Source organism: Echinops telfairi, unplaced genomic scaffold, assembly GCF_000313985.2.
Source record: "Echinops telfairi isolate 266 unplaced genomic scaffold, ASM31398v2 ScPeMD7_7414;HRSCAF=8452, whole genome shotgun sequence".
Classification (NCBI taxonomy): Eukaryota; Metazoa; Chordata; class Mammalia; order Afrosoricida; family Tenrecidae; genus Echinops; species Echinops telfairi.
The window spans coordinates 2,994,708-3,018,981 of NW_022111314.1; the positions used below are offsets into that span (position 1 = coordinate 2,994,708).

General features: G+C 37.5%; 1 protein-coding gene across 3 annotated transcripts in view; it reads left to right on the plus strand.

The window, feature by feature from the left end:
* SYCP2 (synaptonemal complex protein 2) overlaps window positions 1–24,274 on the plus strand; it is a 62,418-nt gene that overhangs the window by 4,457 nt on the left and 33,687 nt on the right. For all 3 annotated transcript variants that reach the window (XM_045296963.1, XM_045296964.1, XM_045296965.1), the window contains exons 3-12: window positions 1,068–1,153; window positions 2,355–2,440; window positions 3,275–3,309; window positions 4,825–4,967; window positions 5,054–5,106; window positions 6,580–6,625; window positions 7,156–7,248; window positions 14,515–14,575; window positions 19,987–20,135; window positions 20,891–20,965. In XM_045296963.1, the coding sequence (XP_045152898.1) occupies window positions 1,068–1,153; window positions 2,355–2,440; window positions 3,275–3,309; window positions 4,825–4,967; window positions 5,054–5,106; window positions 6,580–6,625; window positions 7,156–7,248; window positions 14,515–14,575; window positions 19,987–20,135; window positions 20,891–20,965 (827 nt within the window). The remainder of the gene's footprint in view (window positions 1–1,067; window positions 1,154–2,354; window positions 2,441–3,274; window positions 3,310–4,824; window positions 4,968–5,053; window positions 5,107–6,579; window positions 6,626–7,155; window positions 7,249–14,514; window positions 14,576–19,986; window positions 20,136–20,890; window positions 20,966–24,274) is intronic.

Genomic DNA, 24,274 nt, shown 5'->3' on the forward strand with positions numbered 1-24,274 from the left:
GTGGGTCAGGATGTGCTCCAGTCTCTCCTCCTCCCCCATCATCTGTTCCTGTGTGCTCTGGTCAGATATATCCTTCTCCCGAAGCTGCAGATTCACAAATTTCTATCCTAAGAATGGGAATGTAGAGTTCTTTGTAGTGTGCACTTGTGACTGGCCTGTCTTGTACCAACTAGTCAGGTGAGAGTATGGTTGGATTAGTTGAGCAAGGTAACCTAGGATTGGAGAAAATAAATCTTGTTAATGGACAGTAGCAGTTTTCTTCCTTCAATCACATCAAGCTTAAAAAGATCAATTGCTATTTATTTAAGTAGCAAATGCTGCCATTTTATCGATTTCTTAATTTCAGCAATTAACATATAACACACTTATTAGGTCTCAATTCCTACTTTTTTTAGGGCAGAAAACTGTTCTAAGGTGCTAGGGGGCTTGTAAAGTGATCCAACTAATTTTTTTTCAATCATTTCTTTTTACCTTGTTGCTCCCTGTTCCCCACCCCCATCCCCTTATAGTTATTACTCTGGAAGTTATGTATTTGCTGTTACAGCATTGGTATTGTTTAAAGTTATTTTTTATATTTACTTTATGAAATAGCATGTAGCAAACTCCCTTGAATGCCTTTACTGTTGATAAAGCTTCATCTTTGGGGATTGAATTTAAACTTTAGAAACAGTTTGAGTTATTTGGAGTTTAGTGTCAAGCCATGCTGAATGGTCATCAAGAGGGTAAGAGTTTTTGAAGTAGAACTGTTTTAATGAGGCCAGTTTCCTTAAAATCCTCAAAAGGGAAATTTCCACTCTTTCGATTATATATGTTTTGTCTAAAAAAGTAGTACTCCCTTAAGTGACTGAAACCAGAAGCTGGGCCAGGGCTGCTCTCTCACCAGCATCTGTGAGTGGGGTTTGTTGTAGGACACAGAGATATTTAGCTCAGGCCTCAGGATGCTTCCTCATTCTCTGGCTCTAGGTGTTTGATTACACTAGTGCACACACTGTGCACTCATATGAGAAGAAATTGCCATTTAAAGGGATTTAGTATGTGTCTGTCACTAATTTAATATCTTTATTCAGGTAAAAGGCAAGTAGTGGAAAGTTTTGCACCTCGAATATGTGCCCTGGTTATTGACACTAGAGTGAACATCTATATTCAGCAAGAGGTAAAATTATTTTTTTAAACCTAAAAATGAGATAAAAGTTGATTAGTAGTTATTCAAATTGAATGTTGTGTCCTGACACTAAGTTATTATGTATATTGGGTTTTTTTGTCATTTTACATTTTATTGGGAGCTCTTAACAGATATAACAATCCTATGGTAAATTAGATCAAGCATAATTGTAGAATTGCTGCCACCATCATTTTCAAAACATTTTCTTTCTTCTTAAACTCTTTGATATCAGGGGATACCCCTTATCCCTCCCCTCCATGACCCCCAGGAACCCTTGTTATTATATTATATACCGTATATACTCATGTATAAGCCAAGGTCTTCAGCACATTTTAAATGCAGTTTTTATGGTAAAATTAGATGCCTCAGCTGGTGTTCGGGTCAGCTTATACTCGAGTATATGTTGCCATACCTTACACCATCCATTGTATCTGTTCACCTACCAGTGTTATTTGTTCCCCTCGAGTGGGGTTATATAGTCATTGCTATCAGTTCTCCCTTCCCCTTGTTCCCCACCCCCTCTCTTTCTGTACCCTCAGGAAATCATTACTCCCGTTACTATTTCTGAACGATTTATCGATCTTGGATTTCATGTATTGAACGATCTTAATTATACAAAAGAACATACGTAGGTCTCACAAGATTAATTAGTTAAAACTAAGATCATAATAGTAAGGGTAGGGAATATTAAAAAACTAGAGGATAGTTTTATGTTGCTTATTGAAAATTCATAACCATATGGTTTATGTACGCATAGGTCTCATGAAAATAAATCATGCCATCAAGCACTTAGAAGTTGTTCGGTATTTAAGTACTGAGACTAACCTTTATAATGTATGTTCATGTGTATAAGTTGGAGAACAAAATTTCTAATAGTCACAAAAGCAGCATTTCTTTAACTGCTCTAGTTCTTATAATGGAGTAATAATAAGTATGTCATGTGGCAGAAAGTATACATTAAGTATACTTTAAGTATAAGAATAAGACTCATAATCTACTTTTGAGATACCTGGCTTTAAGCTTTTGTTTTTGTAGTCACTATAGTTTATATTTATTCCTCAACTCTACTCCCTGCATAAAGTGTGCTTATGAAAAAAATAAATCTCTAAGTTGATGTACTTAGAATATTTCCCTAAATGTTTAATGCTCCACTGAGTATATAAAGTTAATGGATCATTTTTTTCTTTTCTAGATTCTAAAAAAACTGAATGCTATGCTTGACAAAATGCCTCAAGATGCCAGGGAAATACTCTCTAATGAAGAAATGTTAATTCTCATGTAATAATTTATGCTATATTTTTATTAGTTTTTCAAGCCTATAATTTAAGAAGTAGTTATTACGCAATAAGGCAACTGTAGTTCTATATCAATAATTACAGTTGATAGAAGGTTATAGGTTTCTAATAAGATTAACATAAACACATAGTTTTTACAAAAGTAAGTACAGAGACATGTTTAAACATACTCTGCTCGGAATCGAGAGTACATATATGAACTGGAAGCCTAGCAGCATACTTTTTATTTACTCTTAAATTATTAAGTCATCATATGTGGGCAAAGAGCCTTTCAAGTCAAACACCATTGGATTTTGATGTAATGGAATATGAAAAGCTCATTGATACGGTTTCAGATTCCACATTGAAATTAACCACCCTTTTGTCTTTTTGATAGTATCAAAAAAGACTGCCTGCAGTCCTCTGAAAATGCCAGGAAATGGTTTATGTTTTCTTTTCCCCTTTAAGCTACACATCTATATGAGATTTTATTTCCTTCTTGGAATTCAGCAAAAATAAAATAGTACACGAGATTAAATGCAAAAGAGGCAAATCCAGTTGTGTTCCTTTAAATTAGAAGTTTAAGAGCTATGAAAAAAATGTAAACCAATGCCATTATTCTTGCTACTGCGTTTTTGTTATGGAAAAAAAATATTTTTTTAACAAAAAAAGGTGTTATATTAATATGTAACAAGTTGCTAAATGAATCAATATTTAAAACTTAAAAAATAGTGGCACTAGCTAATTGTAAGTGTTAGTGTTTTGTGTGTGTGTTTTTAAAACATGAGCTTTTTATTTAATAATAGTTCTCTGTATAATATGTTATTTCCCTCCACAGGAGAAGTATGGGGGACAGGATTTTATATATTGGAGGTGTGTTTTTTTCATATTTCAATTGAAAAAATAACCATATTTCAATTATTTCAATGTTATGACTAGAATATCTATAAAAATATCAGCACTATAATGTACTGAGATTATGTGGGGAAACACATTGCTTATGTATAATCTAATAGATATTCACTTACTTCATTGAACAGTATCTTTGAGAGTAAAATAATTTAGCATGACAAGAGGAATTAGATAAATATATACCTTATGATAGATTAGTGAATATTAATTTTGCAATAGATTTTAATTAATTGTGCCGAGAAATTTTTCAAATGGTATTTTATGGGATAACGATTGATAGACTTGTTTTTAAGCATGATTACTTAAGGAACTCAAGATTTCTTTTCCCAAATCTCATGAGAAAATTTTGATGTATTGATTTACATATAGAATAAACTTATTGGCTTAAAGTTGTTAGGTACCTTGGAATTGATTCCAACCCATAGCGATCTATTGCACAACAAAAGGAAACACTGCCTGGGTTTACACCATCCTCACAATTGTTCCTATGTTGTTCTACATGTCAATCAACTTCCTTGAAGACCTTCCTCTTTGTCGCTGTCCCTCTACTTTACAAACATACTATCCTTCTCCATGGCTGTTCATTCCTGAAAATATGTTCAAAGTATGCAAGATGGAGTCTTGCCATCCTTGCTTCTAAGGAGCTCTCTCAGCCACACTTAGTTCAAGACAGATTTGTTTGTCAGTTCATGGTACTTTGAATATTCTTCTCCACCACAATTCAAATGCATTGATTCTTCTGTCTTCCTTATTCAATGTCCAAATATCATATGCATATAAGGCAGTTAAAAATAGCATGGCTTGCATCAGGCTTTGTGCACCTTAGTCCTCAAACTAACACCCTGCTCTTTAGCACTCTACAGAGGGCTTGTGCATCAGGGTTACCTAATGCAACCCATTTTCCCCATATCTTGACTGCTGCTTCCATGAGCAGTGACTGTGGATCCAAGCAAGACAAAGTCTGGATAACTTCAATCTTTTCTCTATCATGATGTCCCTATTGGTCCATTTGTGACCAATTTCTTTACATTGAATTGCAATCCTTGATCTTCATCAGTAAGTGTTTCAAGTCCTCCTCAATTTCAGCAAGCAAGGTTGTGTCAACTGCAGATCTCAGATTGTTAATAAGCCTCCAATCCTGATGCCACATTCTTCATCATATAAGCCAGCTTCTCTGATGATTTGCTCAGCACACAGCTGAAAGTACTCTGAGATAATTGTAAATATTGTGTAACAAAAAGAAATCAAGGATTCTGTGGCATAGAGACTACTGAAGACAGTATTCAGGGTCTTCTGTTAGTGAACTTATTTGACCTGTATTCATACCTATAATGCGAGACTTTTCTAATCCATATGAAGATAGTATAATAAATTATACTAATATGCTCCTTATTTTCTTGTTTTAGTACCCTATAAAATATATGGCCTTTTATATACTCTATTTTAAATTATACTGTGATTCATAATTTTTTATAGATTATGACTTACAAGTGGGCATCACAGAAGCTTTATGTAGAATGAGCACAGAAAAACAAAGACAGGAACAGGCGTGTCAGTGGTTTTCCATGGATTTTGTTGCTACTGCATTTAAAGATATTAGAAATTCTGAATTTGAAACAGTAAGTAATATAAATATTAAATAAATTACCTAAAGTAAAGTTTTAAAACATTATGTTTTTAAAAAGTCTCCTTTTCTTTAAATTAGGATTGCAGGAAATTTCTCAATCTCGTAAATGGCATGCTTGGAGACAAGAGAAGGTAAAACATGAAAATCTAGTAAACCCTTTCAGAAAAACAGTTAAGGAAATGCCAACAGCATTATATAACCATTTAATGATAAAGAAGCAGGGATTAAGAGGAAGTACACAATATTGAACCTTTAAATTTAACTTTGTTGTTTTATGTTAGAATGTGGAACGATGGATTTACCAGAATTTAGTAAATGATTACACTGTTAGGCTGAATTTACCAGTAATTACCACAACATGATTTAGTAAGTGATTACACTGGTAGGCTGAGGTATCCTCACTACCCTGTTTTTGCTTTTTTCTTTCAGGGGAAGAAAATCATTTTATATTAAGCTTTTAATGTCCAAAATTTGCCTTAGAATACGTCATAATTGTATATACTATATTAATTTTAAGAATTAATAAAATCTAGACAAAATATTACATAAGTTGATTTCTTTAGCCACGTACAGGAATAGAAAATATGTGAGTCATAGCACATAAAAGTGTTTTTTTTGTAGTTCACATTAACTGTCGGGAGCTTTTCTCTGAGGCTTCTTAACATTAGGACTGGACATGGAAGGATAAGTAATGCACAGAATCACTTTTGAGGATGAATGCACACTTGTGCCTGTCACCTTATACATTGTCAGGATACATTGATGAGTGAGATCACATTTACTTTACTTGCAAAGGAAATTAAAGAGTTGATGAGTGCTAAGTACAGTAGAACCCCAGTACTTGACCCCATCAGTGTGTGACATCATCGGATTTCGACGTGAAATATCTTTTGACAAGAACCATAATGAACTGGCTAACCGTGTTATTGATGTTGTTGATGAAAATCTAGTAAACCCTTTTAGAAAAACAGTTAAGGAAATGCCAACAGCAGATCACATTAGACAGATTTTTTTTTTAAGAGAAAACCAGCCAGGTCCTAGTGAGAAAAAAAAAAGACAAAGAGGGGAAAAAAAACTTCTGAAAAGCAGCTATCAGTTGATTTTATGGAAGGGGATTCCCCTTCCAAACAATGACTCTCTCTCTCCACACCTCCTCTCCACATGCATGCCCACAGATCCAGATCCTCATCAGTCTCAAGGTATGGCCTACACTTGAAGTTGTTAAAAACTTTTTAAATGTTGTATTTCTTATTTAAATTATATTATTTAACTCCGAACTTTTCTACTTTGAAATTTCTGTGTAATGTTTTGTATAAAAAGGTAAGGTTAGGGTAAAATCTTGTTTGTTGAGAACGGATTAATCCATTTTCAGTTGTTTCTTATGGGAAAAATTGATTTGGAACTCGACCACATCGCATCTCGATGCTCCTCCTAGAGCGAATTAATGTTGAGGTCCAGGTTCTACTGTATACCACTTAAACCCTGGCATAACTCTGCTTGATTTCCTTTGTATCCTAGACATGATTTCTATAGCTAGACATGATTTTGCTGTGACAGTTTATAACGTTCTTTTTTTTTTTAACCCAAACTCCTTTTTATTTCAGGGTGTATACATTTCCTTGTGTATCAGCCTTTCTAGATAACTATGAAGTAAGTTATAAATACATACTTTTTCAAGTAAGGGATTTTTTTAAATGCAAGGGTCCAAAGAATTAAAGGGTTATAAATGGGTAGTACATTTAAAATAGTCACTATTAGATCACAAGTACAGCTGGGGTAGTGTTCTCTGTCAAACAGTGACATTAGGAGACATTTATGAAAGAGACCACCAATAAACCAGGAAAACTTTAAAATAGATGGGATTTACTTTTCCAAATGTTCTTCTGCTTCCTTAGTCAAGTCCATATGGATGTACTTAATCTAGTATTTTCATCTTCTTATAGCACTTAGATTATTTGTGATTTCTTAGGGCTAGCTAATAGCTCTATAAAATTAGGGAGCATTTACTCTTGTTTCTGAAGTGCTCAGAATAGTACGTTGCTCTGTTCTTTCTCTCTCTTCACCTGTCACTTATGCTTTAAACATATGAACAAAAACTCAGCCATGGATAAACCATGGCCATAATTTTCTATTATTTTAAAAATCATAGTAAATACTAGTTTTACTTATTTTTTTACTAGTTACATCTACCATCGGATGACAAACTTGAGGGCTTTTGGATTGACTTTAACCTGGGCACCCAGACAATATCATTCTACATTTCTGGAGACGATGTAAGCTTTAGTCCCTCTATATTGTTTTACATATATATACATATTTTTAACTTTAAGAGTAAATTTTTCTATAATTATATTTTCTATTTAATAGATTTAGATGTTTACCTATCAAGCAAATAAAAGTGAATCTAGTTTCTAATGTTTTTTTATGACAAAAATTATTGATAACTTTTCTTTCTTTTTAAAAAATCATTTTATTGGGGCTCGTACGATAACTTTTCATGTTAATCTTTTTAACACTTATAAGCTTGTTTCATTTTTAAATATTGGACATTTTAAGCTTTGTTTTCTCATTTTAACATTTATAAGCTTAAGCTTTTTGTCAGAAATAAATTACTTATTAATGACAAATGAAAATTTACATTCACATGAACTTGTCTTGAAAAGACAAGTTACTCACATATACAAAGTCACTCAAAAACAACACTAACAGATAATTGGTACTACTTTAATTTATTAATAAAAATCAAAATCAGGAATCGATTGACAATGATGGTGGTATTTACAAGTGAGTGTTTGTATTTTTCCTTCTATGCTACATTATATGCTATGTTTAAACCTACGTATTTTTTCCAGAGAAATGTTTAACTTGAGGAAAACCTTTGAACCATTTGTTTTCCTCGCTGCTGCTGCTACTGCTGTTAGGTGCCATCAAATTGGTTCTGACCCCTAGCGACCCTGTGAACAACAGAAGGACACATTGACTGATCATGGGCCAGCTTCACAATTGTTCTTGCGTTTGAAGGATTTGAACCTATTGTTGCAGTCGCTGTGTCAATACATCTTGAAGATCTTCCTCTCTTTTGCTGCCCTTCTACTTTGCAAAGCATGATGTCCTTCTCCAGGACTGGTCTCTGCTGAAAACCTATTTAAAGTATGTAAGAAGTCTCACCAGTGTTGCCTCTATGGAACACTCTGGCTGTACTCCTTCCAAGACAGACTGGTTTGTCCTTTTGGCACTCCATGATACTTAGAATGTTCATCTCCAGCACCACAATTCAAATGCATTGATTCTTCTGTCTCCTTTATTCAGTGCCCAACTTTCACATGCGTATGAGGCCATTGAAAATACCATGGCTTGGGTCAGGCACACCTCAGTCCTCAAAGTAACACCTGGCTTTTCGACACTCCAAAAGAGGTCTCGTGCAGTAGATTGACCCAATGAAATTTGTATTTTGACCTCTTGACTGCTGTTTCCATGAACATGGGTAATGGATCCAAGCAAGTGAACAACTTCAACCTCCATTTATCATGGTGTTACTTATTGGTCAGGTTGTGAGGATATTAGTCTTCTTCACATTGAGTGGTTGTTATCCACACTGAAGGCTGCAATTCTTGATCTTCATCAGTGAGTGCTGCAAGTCCTCCTCACCGTCAGCAAAGAAGGTTGTGTCATCTACATATTGCAGGCTGCTAATAAGCCTTCCTCCAATCCTAATGCTACATTCTTCTTCTGATAAGCTGGTTTCCCTAATTACCTTGTATGCTCCTCATACGAATAGAATAAGAATGGTGAGAGGGAATAACCCTGTCATGTACCTTTCCTGATTTTAACATTGCAGTATTCCCTTGTTCCGTTTGCATAGCTGCCTCCTAATTCATGCACACGTTCTTCATAAGCACCAAGAAGTATTATGAAATTCCCTTCTCAAGGTTACCCATAGTTTTTTTTATGATCCACACAATCAAATGCCTTGACCTAGTAAAACAAAAAAAACCCACAGGTAAACATCTCTACTTTGAGCCATGATAATCTAAATCAGCAGTAATATCTCTTGTTCCACAATCGCTTCTGAATCTGGCCTGAATCTATCTATGACAGCTCTCTGTCAATGCCCTGCAACTGTTGTTGGAATATCTTCAGTAACATTTTACATGCGTGTGATATCAATGATATTGTTCTGTAATTTGAGCATTCTGTTGGGTCATTTTTCTTTGTGCATACAAATATGGATCTCTTCCAGTCAGCTGTCCAACTAGCAGTTTTCCAAACTTGCTGGCATAGAGGAGTGAGTGTCTCCAGCACTTCATCGGCTTGTTGAAACATTTCACTTGGTATTCCATCCATTTCTGGAGCCTTGATTTTGGCTAATGCTTTCAGTGCATGCATCTTGAACACCTTCCTTCAGTGCTGTTGGTTCTTCTTGGTCCAGTGACTCTGTGCTTTCTTTCCATCTTATTTCCTCATAGCTATCCCCGGTATCTAGTAGAGTGATTACTTCTAGCTCAGACAGCATTATAAGTTTGCCAAAATCTTTGTTGAGCACTGTTTACTGATCTGGTCTGGCTGGTTAGGTTATACTAAGATCTTAGTCTTTTAAATCTGTTTCTGTGTAAGCTTGTTTTTTGTTCCAGGTAAACTTTATAGCTAAACATTAATCAGATGCCATTGGATTTCCAAATATCTTCATTCCTTTTTAAAGTGCCTTCTTAGAATACCTGATTAAAATCTAGTTTCAGTGACAGGTCCTGCTTCTCAGGGTTAACAGCAGCTTTCATAAGTGCAAATATTTCTGTGAAGTTTGTAGGCGAATCTAACTGGATTTTTTTCAGGAACTGCATTTTTATTTTGGGGTAAAAAAGGACAGTATAGGAAAGATGTGGTCCTTACTTTTCACACAATGTGGTCTAATGGATGATTCAGGCAAGAAAATAAGCAGTTAAAGTATAGTGTCATGTGATATGGAACATACAAAATATAGTTATAACTTTTAGTGCCTGCTGTATTGTAGGCACTGATGTAGATGCTGGGACACTCTTAAAAATGCATTTAGAGTCCTCTGGACTTAAATGGCATTAAAATGGTCTAAAGAGTCTTAGGAAACCTAAAGTGACAGTTCTACCCTGTCCTATGGTAGCCCTGATGAGTCAGTAGTGACTCAGTGGCAGTGAGTTTGGTTTTTGTTTATGGTCCCTCTTAGGCGGGAGACTATTCTCCATTTAACTAGTTGCCATTGAGCCAATCGATTCTGACTCATGGGTGACACTATCTGTGCCAGTAGAACTGTGTGCTCCGTAGGACATGCAGTGGTTGGTTTTCAGAAATAGGTCACTCGGCCTTTCTTGTTAGGCACTTTTGGGTGCGCTCAAACATCTAACCTTTTGGAATGGCTCCTTCAAACCGTTCTTTTGTCTCTTTAATGTGGCATGCAAGGCTCTTTATATACTGACCCTGGCACTTTCTCTGACATACTGTCCCTCTGTATTCACTCTGCTTCAACCATGTTGTTTTTTCAGGGTTTTTTTTCTTTTCCTTTAATCCATCTTATGTTTTCCTATTTGATGGTTTTAATGCCTTGAAACACCTCTTCCAGATCTTAAGTCCCTTGAGTTTTCAGCACAAATATCACCTCCTAGTAAAGATGAGCAAATAATCCAGGAAGCCGGACTCTATGAGGAAGAACATAGCATCAAAATTGGAGGAAAGCTTGTTAACAACCTGTGATCAGCAAAAAGCACAACCTTGCTTGATGAAAGTGAGGAGGACTTGAAGCCCTTAATGATCAACATCCTAGATTGTAACCTTCAGTATGGATTACAGTTCAATGTAAAGAAATCCAAAATCCTCACAACTGGACCAGCAGGTAACATCATGGTAAACATAGAAAGGATTGAAGCTGTCAAGGACTTCATCTTGCTTGGTTCTACATTCCGTGTTCATGGAAGCAGCTGTTAAGAGATCAAATGACGTCTAGCATTGGGTATATCTGCAGCACAATCCCTCTTTAAGGTGTTGAAGTGCAAAGATGTTTCTTTGAGAACCACGGTATGCCTGCCCCAGGCCATGGTACTTTCAGTTGCCTCATATGTATGTGAGAGTTGGCCATTGGATAAGGAAGACTGAAGAAGAATCGACACATTTCAGTTGCGGTGCTGGTGAAGAACATGGAGAGTATCGAGGTCTGCCAAAAGGACAAACAAGTGTCTTGGAAGAAGTAAGGCCAGAATGTTCCTTGGATGCAAAGATGACAAGACTTCATCTCATGTACTTTGGACATGTTATCAGGAGAGACCAGTCCCTGGAGAAGGACATAATGCTTGGTAAAGTGGAAAGACAGCAGAAAAAGAGGAAGACACTCAAGGAGATGGACTAATGGTGCTTCAAACACAAAAAGTAGGAGGTTGACACAGGACCAGACTGTACTTCCTTCTGTTGGACAGAGAGTCACTGTGAGTCAGCACTGACTCAACAGCACATAACCACAACGGGTCACTCAATTAAAGTTACCCTCCCAGCCATACTCACTGAGAGATACCTTGTATCTTTACATAGTAGTATGGATGCATTGCTCAAGGGGGATTAGTAACAAGGCATTGTGGAACAAAAGAAGGATTTTAAATTGGGGATCATCAGTCCAAGATACTTGGTATGACCTTACTAGGTACCCAACAATCTTCTGGTTTGGGGGATACAGTGACCATATTTGTGGACAAGCTTCTGCTAGATCTAGTAGGATCAGATGGCGTGTGATGCTCCAGGTGAGTGTCCTGGCACCATCGTGTTTGGAAGTGATTGTGGAAACAAGTGGAAAGAAGGGGATTTAAAAAACAACAACTAGAGATTGTTAGAGTTGACAGGCCTTGGTGTGCTATCCATTAGTAAAAGGAGGAAGGATTCCTAAAATTAGAGTGAAAAACAAAGTCACTGCCACTGAGTTGATGCCAACTCAGCGAGGCCCTGTAAGGCAGGTAGAACTGCCCCTGTGCGTTTCCGAGACTGGAGCACTTTCTGGGAGTGGAAGCCCTGTCTTTTCCAGATGAGCAGCGGGTGGTTTCAAAACGCTGACCTTGCTGTTAGCAGCCCAACTCCTAACTACTAAGCATCCAGGGCTGCTTCTAATCCATTGGTTCTCAACCTTCCTGATGCTTCGACCCTTTAATACACTTCCTCATGTTGTGTGACCCCCCAACCACCAAATTATTTTCATTGCTACTTCATAACTGTAATTTTGCTACTGTTGTGAATCGGGCGACCCCTGTGAATGGGTTGTTCCACCCCCAAAGGAGCTGCAACCCACAGGTTGAGAACTGCTTTTCTACCGAAAGGTCAGCAGTTCAGAACCACCAGGAGCTCCAAGGGAGACAGAGGAAATATTCTATCCGTATCAAGAGTCACAGCCTCAGAAACCCAAATGAGTAGTCCTGCCCTGTCCTAAAGGCTCACTGCGGGTCAGGAGTGACTCGGTGCCAGTGAGTTTTGCTTTGGATGCAGCAATTCCGCTCCCTCTTTCAGGGTTGCTGTGAGTCAGAAATGACTTAATAGCAGTGGGTTTGGTTTGGCACTTGAGATGGAGATGCTATTTACAGGAAGATAAGTTTTGTAAGGAAGAGATTGAGTTCTCCTTTGAATGTATTGATTCAGCGATGCTTGTGGGAAATTCAGCTGAAGATACCTGGTGGGCTGAAGCTCAGGTGAGAGAAGTGAGCAACAAACAGCAATTTAAAAGCCATCTGTACAGAGATGGTAGTAAAATTATGGGATTGAATGAATGCTGAGACATGGTCTTTATAGGCTAGGTAAAAGAGACTAGACAGATACTTAAAGAATCAGCTTAAAGAGAATTAATGAAAAAGGTGTAGTTTTAATAGGAAATGGTCCACAAGTGCAATTTAGGGGTGCTGACCCCTGAAAGAGCAGTTTTACTTAAGTGATGAGGTACCAAGCATTCCTGGAAACATGCATTCTTTGGTAAAGATCTCAAGGGAGAGTCCTGGAGCAACTAGAGGAGGAGGGACTGTTGTTAGTTGCTTCCGATCATATGTATGGATTGTGCTAAGAGTTGTATGAGCCCCCAATAAAATTATTTTTTAAAAACGGGGAAAAAAGATAAGAGCATTGAAAACTGGTGGTGAGCTTATAGAGAGGGAGAGAGGAGATAAAGTGGGAGGTCTGTGCTAAAAGGGGTGTGGGTGGAGCTGAAAACAGCTGGGAGCAATATATCAATAAATGTTGAACTGGGTAAGGCAGTATGATTTTTTAAAATCTATCTTACATTTTCCATAATTTTTTAAAGAAAAAGGCAATGAAACAGATGTCATGGACCTCAATATCTGAGTGTCACTTTGATCTTAGTAGCTGATAGCACCAGTGGCTGCAGAGTATAACGGGGCATAGACCTCAAAGGGCACCTTTTACGTGAAGGAACAAATAGAAGACTGCTGAGAGCTTTAGGGAGGGAAGGAAATACAAAACGGTCTTGTTGCTGAGGTTTTTAGATTTGGAAAAGCCTGCATATTAAAGGGGAAGGGTTGTAAAGATGGTGAAGCCTTGAGACAGTAGTTAAAATTCACGTGGGGGAAGGGAGAGACTAGAGGGAGCTAATGAGAAGATTGGGTGTTTAAGAGAATTCTATAGAATAAGTTGTCCTTCAACAGAAAAGTGGGTGAAGGGAGACGTCGGACACAGTAAGATATAACAAAATTATAAATTACCAAGGGTTCATGAGGGGGAAGGGGGAGGGGGGGAAATGAGGAGCTGATGCCAGGGACTTACATGGAGAGCAAATGTTTTGAGAATGACGAGCGTAACAAATGTACAAATGTGCTTTCTACAATTGATGTATGTATGGATTGTGATAAGAGTTGTATGAGCCCCCAGTAAAATGATTTTTTTTTAAAGTAATTTGTCCTTAAATAACAGAAGGATTGGATCTGTTTTCCTCATAAGCTTACTGGAAGGTTTTAGGGACCCATCTTTTAGTCATGGTGTCTAATTTTAGGACTTTATTTGTGAGCTCTGGCTTTACTTTGAACGTACAAGGAAAATCATTTTAGGTTATTTTTCACATGCATCCAATGATTGAATCTAAGGACAATCTGTTAAGTATTGTGGTTACATGCCCTGGGAAATGGTGTAGTGGAAATTGAGGGATGAATATCACTTCCTAAAACATTTCAAGGGAAGAAATAATAGGGTTGTGAATTTTTTAAAGGATAACCTCGTAAATATCAAAGAAAGTAATTATTATTTTGTTAAGAATAGAAAACTAAAATGGTAAGCGATATCACTTCCTTGAACATGTAGTGAACTTGTGATGCACACAATATGTCATGTTGTTAGTTTATGCATTGACTTTCAGAGCAAGAAGTGTGTTATGTGCTCTGAGTATTAATGATATTTAGTAAAAAATAAATCCTTTTGCTTTAAATAACCCAAAATCTTGTCTATAAAGAAGTTTTAAGTCAGAAATAAATTATTAACATCTATTTATCCACCCATTCATTGTCAAATCTTGTGTTTGTTGGTTTGTTTTTTAATTTCAGGAACATCAGTGGGAAGCAGTCACTGTGCCTGAGGAATTAGTGCAGCTTTATGATATTGAAGGTACTGCACTTGTTTCCTATGATCCATGTGGAATAGACATTGCATGCTTTCCAACATAACAAAATCAACATTTTCATATGTTCAAACCCAGAAATTTGGTAGTTCATTATCTGAAGTTCCCCAACCCTATACTCCCACCCTAATTATCAGCTTTCCACCCCCCCACTGTACTTATTATCTTCCCTGTCTACTCAGAGCCTGTTGACCTCTCTTTTGGCAGTACCTTCAAGGTTCTTACCTTCCATCTCATTTGGTTGACTTAATCCAAAGGCTTGTTTCTCTACCTCTATAACTGAAATTGCTTGAATTGTAGCTCCATAATATTACAACTCAATAGATTGGTACTGCTGTAAATTCAAATATCAAAACCTATTCTGATCACTTTGATAAGTTAAATAGTGGTATGGTTGTTTTTTATTTGCCTTTCCCTAAGAACCAGTGACATTGAACACTTTCATGTATTTACTGGCCAATTCATGCATAATGTTTTATGAAGTATCTATAGTATTTACATATTTTCCATTTTGGGACTGTCTTTTTTATTAGTTTTTCTAATGAGTAAGTTTTTAGCAACTCTTAAGTATCCTGGGTACCAATCTTTTGATAGAGAGAGAAAGGTGTCCTGTGTTTAGTCTGTGTCTTGCTTGCTGATTTCTTAGAGTGTCATTGATAGCCAGAAGTTTTAAAATATAATAGTCAATTTTCCTTTCTTGTTACGTTACTTACTTCTAAAACCTAAGAAATATTTCCCTACTGGTATGTTACAAAAATGGTCTCTGATTTTTCTATAGGATATAAGTGATTTTAACTTTGCATGTTTAAGTCTGTGATTCATCACAAATACATGTTCGGTTATGGTATGGGATAGGAGTTGAGGTTCATTTAAAATATATAGATGCATGTGCAGTTATTATAGCTCTATTTATTGAAATCCTACCCCCACTGGATTTCGTTTGATCCTTTTAATGGTAGCCAAATGACTCCGTGAGGTTGAGTCTATTTCTCAGTGCTCTGTCTTGTTCTTTTCTGTTACTCATGCCTTTTATTTCACTTTCTTGCATTATTGAGATGAACTAGAACCTCCAGTACAATACTGACATGGAAAGTGGAAAAACAAACTGTTGCCATCAGACAGATTTTGACTCATGATGACTGTGGTGTTTCAGAGAACTCTGCTCCTTGGGGTTTTCAATATTAAATAAAAGTAGTGCGTGTGGACATTTTTGCCGAGTTCTTGAACTTGGCTTGGCATGTATATTAGCCAAAGTCAGCATACCTAAACATATGTGTACCCCATCACCACAGTCATGTTAACAAACTTTGTCAGAGGCCATCACGGCAGCTCTGACAAGCAGCAATTCCAGAACGAAGTCCCGCCCAACCTTCTGCCGCCCTCTAACTGTTGCTACGTTTGTGTCATTGTTGCAGCCACCGAAACAGTCTGTCTCACTGCGAGTCTTCCTCTGTTTGGATTACCTTCTGTGTGTATTAGCGCTTAAATTCTACACATCCCAGTTTTCAAAAGGCTATAGATTGCAGTGACAGCCAAAAATTCATTTTCAGGATCCCCATGTATAGTAAGCCTCTGTTGAATTCTTTCTGATCATTAACAAAGAATGTAGATCATCGTGCCCTCAAGCAGAGTGCCTTGCAAAGTAGATTACCTCCACCCTCTCCAACCCGCCCCAGGAGAGACAGTCTCTAGGGGCTTGCCTGGGTGTGTCCTTGATGGAGATCACCTTACTAGGAACAGTGCAGGGTCACACAGTCATGTGTCATGCCCTGTCAGACGCGCCCTGATTACCTTGTTTAGAATCTTGTAAGCCCTGGACCAATCTTGTAAGCTGTTCTATCTAACATGATGTACATGACCCAATCATGGCCCTGCTCCTGCTTCTATAGCCCTACCTGTAACTGCAATGTGTTGCTCTACTACCAATCATGAATTTGTGACAGGGGACTTATTTAACTAGTGTCCCAATTGTGAATCCTTAGGAACCATCTTGACTTCGTGCTAATGGCCTCCCTCATCCACATGATGTGTCTTTTGTCTTTGCATTGTCTTTTTATTTAAGATCCAATAAATATTTTCCATAAATTATATTTGAGGTAGGGCTCTCTTTTGTAACCAAGACATTAAGACAAAGTCTCTTAATACTCAATTCTGAAGAACATTTGGGCTGTGCTTCCTGCCAACACGGCTTTGTTTCTTCTTCTGTCTGTCTGTGGTGGTATATTCTGTCTTCTTCGGCAACACCAGAATTTAAATGCAGCTGTTCCTTAGTCAAACATATTAGTTGTCCCTAAAAGTTCATAGTGTACTTCCTCCACCCATCCCCAGGCAATTACTGATCCTTTTCCTTCACTTTAAGTTTGCATTTTCTAGAATTTCATCTAAGTCAAACCACACAGAGAATATCAGTTTTTATCTGGATACTTTCATCATATATACAGAGTAAGTCAAAAGGTTGTGCTACAAAATCATGGCAACCTCCATTAAATAAAAATATCAAAATCCAAAGCTATTGTTTTTCAATATATCCTCCAACTAGGGCTGTACACTTACTTCTAAAGAGGTTGCTTCCATCTTTCTCACCTGACACCAAAGAATTCTGTGTTCTTCGATTTACATCAAGTCAAAATAACGGAGTATCCTGAAGGGATGCATACGATCCTGTTAAATGTTCTTTGTGTTTCGAGAACCAAAAGTAGTCTGAAGAGCCAAGATTAGCTACAGAATAGATGGGATAAAGTTTTCCAGTGACATTCTCATAGGACAACCCTTATTACTCTTGATGAATGAGCACTGTTGTTATGGAAAAAAATGCCTTGGTCCAATTTCCTTGGCCTTTTTCTCACTGTTGGAAAAATTCAATTTTTATTCAAATTTTTTCATAAGTCCCCATGATCACTCTATATCCTTTGAGAACATCGGTGGAAGTTACCCCTTTTAATTGCAATCACTATAACTTTTTGAACTGTTCTCTGTTTTGAACTTAACTGGACCAGCAGATCCCCCCAGAAGACAATGCATTGACTGGCATGTATGTATTCTATTTATGTCTCTCTTTATTTATGCGCCCTAGTGAAACTGTTGTTCAGCCTTGCCGAGTCGGTTCTGACTCATAGCAAGCCTGTTTACAACAGAGCAAAACACAACCTGGTCTGTGCCAGCCTCAACATTGGAATGTGCGAGCCCATTGCTGCACCCATCAGATGAATCCATTGAATTGAGGATCATCTTAATTTTTGCTTACCTTCCACCAAGCATGGGGTCCTTCTTTAAGGACTATTCTTTCCTGATAACATGTTCAAAGTATGCAAGTCAAAGTCTGCCATCCTCACTCACCTCCAAGGAGCATTCTGGCTGGGCTTCCTCCAGTACAGACTGATTAGTTCTGGCAGAACTCAAAGTTGTACTAGTCTTCCCAACACCATACTTCAAATGCTTTCATTCTTCTCCACCTTCCTTATTCATTGTCCAGCTTTCACATGCATGAGATGATTGAAAATAGCATGGCTTGGGTTAGGCATACCTTAGTTCTCAAAGTGACATCTTTGCACTTAACACTTTAAAGGATCTTGTGCAGCAGATTTGCCCATGCAATGTATCATTTGATATTTTGATGTTGCTTCCATGATTATTAATCGTGGAGCCAGGTAAAACGAAATCCTTAACAACTTCATCATGATGTTATCTATTGGTTCACTTGTGGGGATTTTTGTTCGCTTTACAAAACATTGCAAGCCATAATGAAGGCTACAACCTTTGATCATCATCAGAAGTAATTGCTTCAAGTTCTCCTTGCTTTTAGCAAGCAAAATTGCGTTTCTCCGGTTTTTAGTGAACCTTCCTCCAATCCTTATGCCACATTCTTCTTCTTACAGTCCAGTTTCTTGAATTATTTGCTCGGCATAGAGGTTGAATAAGTAGAGGTCAAATAATTTGCTTAACATCGAAGCTGAGAGAATGTCTCTGCAGCCATCTGCTGGTTGCAGAGCTCTGTTTAAGAGCACATCTTGTTTGGAATAAACCTATTCATGTATGAACTGAAACCCTAGAAGTGATAACTTTTTGACTCACCCCTCTAAATTTTTGATTTAGCCCTGTTATATGTATCAATATTTTATTACTGTTTATTCTTTTTTAAACTGTTCAGTAGGATTCAATTGTATGGACCTACTTCCATTAGTTTATCCAGTTATTTATGGATAAACATTTAGAATGTCAGGATTTGGGGATACTTTTTTTTTAAGCTATCATGAATATTCTCGTGGATATGTGCTTTTTTTTTAGGCAAATACTCAAGAGGATATATTTCACTTTTTAAGAAATTGCTAACCTCTTGTCCTAAGGAGTTTTACCATTTTACTTTCTCACCATTAAGATAGAGTTCCATTTGTTCCACATCCTTGATAACCTTTTATGTGGTCATTCCCCCCTTCTTCATTTCGTGTGTTGGCTGGAGTGTTCCATGCACTGTTGTGAACTATCTGATCCAGTGTTAGAGAGGATGCATTCTTGTTTCCACCAAGTAGTGAAATAGCCAGCTCTTGTTTCCCTAGATGCCCTCTAATCAGGCTGAAGAAATGCCCTTCCCTTACTATTTAGCTGCTGGCTTGCAGAGTTTTTTTCAGATGTAGAGAGTTATTTTCCTTCTTAGAGTGGGCCTCTTCCTCGGGATGCTTTTTTCCTACTCCAAACAACTGTGTGCACTGGGGCCACGCAGATGTGCAGACTCTCGGCCAACAGCAGAGCACCACCAGAGGGAGGAAAGGACCGTGGTGCTCCCTGATGCTGGCCCTGCAGTCCATAATGTGTGCTAAATAATTGGGTGTCAGGTAACTTTTGGGTAACTTGTTTAGTGAGGGAAATAAGTGGAATGCGCCTACTACACAGGATGTTTCCACCTTAATGATAAATTGAGAATAAGGTTTTTTTAAACCTCAAAATTTCCTGACACTCAAGAATTGTCAAATGTTATTTTTGTTTACTATGAATTACATGTATAGCAACTAGATTTAATAGCATATTGAAATAGATTCAAATGTCTAAAAATATAGCTAACCTTTTTAGTTAGCAAAATAGCTATTTCACTCCAGAAATATTAAATTTCCAATAGTACAAGAAATATTATATTAAGAATCTGTTAGGTTCCAGAATCTATTTTGTGTTTTATCTCATCAGCAATTGTATTTCCCTTAATTTATAGATCTAGAAACAAGAATCTGAAAGGTAAACTGACTCAGTAGCTATTTAGTCTAGAGTGCTTAATTTTGAAACAGAGATTTTAAACATTTTAATGTTGATTCAATTAACTTTAAAATTAGTATCGTATGCTTGTCTTATTTATAATCTATGTATTGAACATATCACAGAAGTAAACTAATAAATATTTCTTTGTATACAGTGAGAGAGGAAAAGCTGCTACTTAGTATAATCCTGAAAAATCTAATACAGATTAGTAAAAGAGATGGGAAAGAATTGCTTTTCTGTTTTGCTGAGTCAGTTGACATCATTCATGTGATTCAAAAAGTTTTTGGTACAAAGAAGTATAAGGTGAGTGTTATAAGTTTCCCTTAATCCACAGTTCAAGAATGTTTGAGTTGGGTTGCAAGTTTCTTTGTTGTCATTTTCATTTTTCTTTTTAAATTTCTTAAAACTAAATGTAAACTTGATTTTAAAAGGCATTTTAGAATAGGCATCAGCTTGCTGACCTACTGAGAGTCATATTAAAGTCTTATTGTGGAGGACTTAGAGAAGGGACCTTCAAATATTGTAGAAGACATTCGGAGGCAGAAATTAATTGCCTGAGAAGCTGGGATGCCAGTTCATGTGATGTTTTATGTCAACAAGTCTGTTTACTGATGAAGATTTTTGTTAAAAAATACTAGGAGAAAAACTCAGTAAAGAACACTTGCCCCGCTGTCATTTAGTTGATTCTGACTCATAGCAACCTTTAGGATAGAGGAGAACTACGAGAGGTCTCCAAGACTGGCGATGTTGATGAGAGTAAACCATTTCACCTTTCTCCCACAGAGTGGCTGGTGGATTTAAACCACCAACCTTGTTGTTAGCAGCCCAATACTTACCCCATTGTGTCACCAAGCCTCGGTTAAGAGCTCTTGTAAAACAACCAAGATAGCAAGCTAAGGGGGCTGGTTGATTGGAATCATTGGAGTCTGTTGAGAATAGTATTAACCTGTACAAAACCATTTTTTAAGTTAATTTGGCAATTTAAAAAGAAACATATAAAATAATTGCATTAAGTAGAAAGAATTAGAAAAAATGACACTACTTTCATTTAATTTTAGGAATTTACAAAGAAGCAAAGTACTTCAGTTGCCAAAACATCAGTGCACGTACTTTTTGATGCAAGTGGATCACAGGTATGTCTCCAGCTCATTTTTTATCAATAAACTAAGCCTAGTCCTAGATAACAAATGAGTAATAAAGCTTATATTGTAGAGTGAATTCTCTCACAAAATTTTGACAATACAATAAAATATATGTGATTCTTTAGCATGCTATTTCTAGTTCACCAGAGGAACCATGGAAGAAAGGCTTGGTGATCTACTTCAGAACAATCAGCCACTGGCAGTCCTGTGGAGCCCAGTTGTAGTCTGAGATTTATGGATCTGTTGTGAGTTGATGTTGACTCCGGGGCAACTGGTTAATGACCAGTTCAGTACAGAGAATGTACAGCAAATAATAGAAAGTTGTGGTAACCTTAGAAAGGACACTGTGCTCAGTAAAATAGAGAAGCAGCAAAAAAGAGGAAGACCCTCAGGAGATGGGTTAACAACGGTGGCTGCAGTGATGGCCTTAGCATAGGAACAATTGTGAGGACCTGCAGTGTTCCATTCTATTGTACATAGGGTTGCTATGGATTGGAACTGACTCAATGGCACCCAACAACAAGAATATATGCTTGGACCTGGTCTGCTGGAATGCATAGTGGACTATATTGACTACAGTTGTGGGGAAAAGCAATAGAGAAGGTTAACATCAGCTTGAATAAGTCCAAGACTGACTGGAAAGCATACTATCAATTTATCCTATGAAAGTTCAGGTTGCAGGTGAAAAATAGTAAAAGAAGTCCACAGGAGTCAAAATACAACCTTTCGTATGTCCCACCTGAAATTGGCGACTATTTCAAGAACAGATTTGCTGCACTGAACACAAATGACAGAAGTCTAAAGAAGTTGTGGGAACATACATGAAGAAAACAAAAGGCCGGGGTGGAAAGGGGGAACCAATTACAATGATCTGCATATAACCTCCTCCCTGGGGGATAGACTACAGAAAAATGGGCGAAGGGAGATATCAGACAGTGTAAGACATGACAAAATAATAATAATTTACAAATTATCATGGGTTCGTGAGGGAGGGGCGAGAGGTGAGGGAGGGGGAAAATGAGCCGATACCAAGGGCTCAGGTAGAAAGCAAATGTCTTGAGAATGATGATGGCAACAAATGTACAATGTGCTTGACACAGTGGATGGATGGATGGATTGTGATGAGTTGTATGAGGCCCCAATAAAGTGATTTAAAAAAAACTTGCCCTCAAATGTAGAATAGCTATAGCAAAAGGAAGAAGTGATGAAATAAAAGAGTTAAACAGAAGATTTCAAATAACAGTTTGAGAAGACAAAGGATCAGAATGAAATGTGCAAAACCAATTCAAGTTTTGAGTTGACATATTAAAGGATTCTAGGGACAAAATATTGAATGATGCAAGATGGAAGGAATACAGATACAGTCACTGTACCTAAAAAAATTGATCGGCATTCAGTCATTTGAAGAGGCAAGGTGATCAAGAACCGATGGTATTGAAGGAAAATTTCCAATCTGTGCTGAAGGCGTTAGAGGAAAACAAGGTTCCAGGATTTGATGGAATACCAATGCCAGTGGTTTAACACATTGATGCAGTGCTGGAAGCACTTACACTTCTATGCCAAGAAATTTGGAAGACATCTGTCTGGCCAACCAACTGGAAGAGACTCATAGCTGTGCCTATTTCAAAGAAAGGGACCCACAAAATGTGGAAATTATTGAAAATATAATTAATGCAAGTAAAAATTGAAGATAATTTAAAAATGGTTTCAGTAATACATCAACAGAGAGCTACCAGATATTCAAGCCAGATTCAGAAGAGGATGTGGAAGGAGATATCTGTGTGGTTGTTAATGAATCTTGACTGAAAGTAGAGAAAGGCGTTTACTTGTTTTTTTATTGGCCATCCAAAGCCACTTGACTGTGAATTACAACCAAGTGGACAACTTTGTAAAGAACAGGGATTCCAGAACACTTCATTGTGCTCATGCAGAACCTGTGCATAGATCAAGAAATAGAACAAAGGAATTCTGCATGGTTTAAGATCCAGAAAGGTGCACATCTCATTTCATTGTATGCTGGGTAAATCTGAAAACCTGAGCTGTGGAGAAGAATGCAGCATCAGGTTTGGAGGAAGGCCAACGTTGGTTACTGAAAGCTAAAGGGACTTGAAGCATTTACTGTTGAACATCAAAAACTACAGCCTTCGGTATAGATTATAACTCAGAGACAATAACATTCTCACAACTGGACCAATAGACAACATCAAAAGGAAAAAGAGAAAAGATTCAAGTTGTCAAGGATTTCACTTGGATCAACTCTCATGGATGCAGCAGTCAAGAAATCAAATGATGCATTGCTGCTATCGGCAGATCTGCACAAGACCTGATTAAGGTGTTAAAGAGCAAAGATGTCACTTTGAGGATTAAAGTATGCTTAGGTGTGGTAGTTTCATAGTTTTATGTCAACTTTAAGAGATCTAAAAGTGTAGGGGTGGTATCCAACCCATCAATCAGGTCACAGCCTGATGGTGCCTCCTTGCATATGTGGCCATCTCATAAGTAGGGCCTTAGGAACCTCCCCCTCTCTCTTCCTTCACCTTCCTGCTTGCTGGCCACCCTGAGAGCTGTTGGAGCTCTGCCGTATTTCCACCAACCTTGAATCCACACAACTTTGCACCCACCGGCCTGTGAACTTCCTACATCCTGCGTCATTGGCTGCATGAGTCTGAAGAGGGACTTACGGACTAGTGTCAGACTTGTGGACTTGAGTGGGTTGGGATTTTGTACTAAGCAGAGTTTCCTAGACAAGCAAAACCAGTACACTTATGATTATATATAAATGGATACTTTCCCAGGGCATACTACAAATAGACTTTGGGGCCAGGGTGTGGCACCCCATCAGACTCAACCGGAAAACACTCCTGAAGGTCAACAAACAGACCTTGAACTATTTACAGGTTTTTTTCTTTTTCTTTTTTTTTTGTCATTGGTTATTTTTTTTGTTATTGGTGTTTTGTTTTCTTTTGTTGCTTTGTTTAGTTCTGTCTTGTTTTGTGCATATTATCTCTGCAGGTCTATCTAGATAATATAGGGGGGGTAAACAATCTGGAGGAGAAAACAATGGAATCATCGGTTCCAGGGGGACATGGGAGAAGAGGGAGGCAGGTGAAAGGAAGTGGGTGTTAACAGACCCAGGGACAAGGGAACAACAAGTGATCCAAAATCAGTGGTGAGGAGGGTGTAGGAGGCCTGGTAGGGCTTGATAAAGGGCAATGGAATCCAGAGGAATTACTGAAACCCAAATGAAGGCTGAAGATGATAGTGGGGCAAGAGGAAAGTAAAGGGAAATAGAGGAAAGAA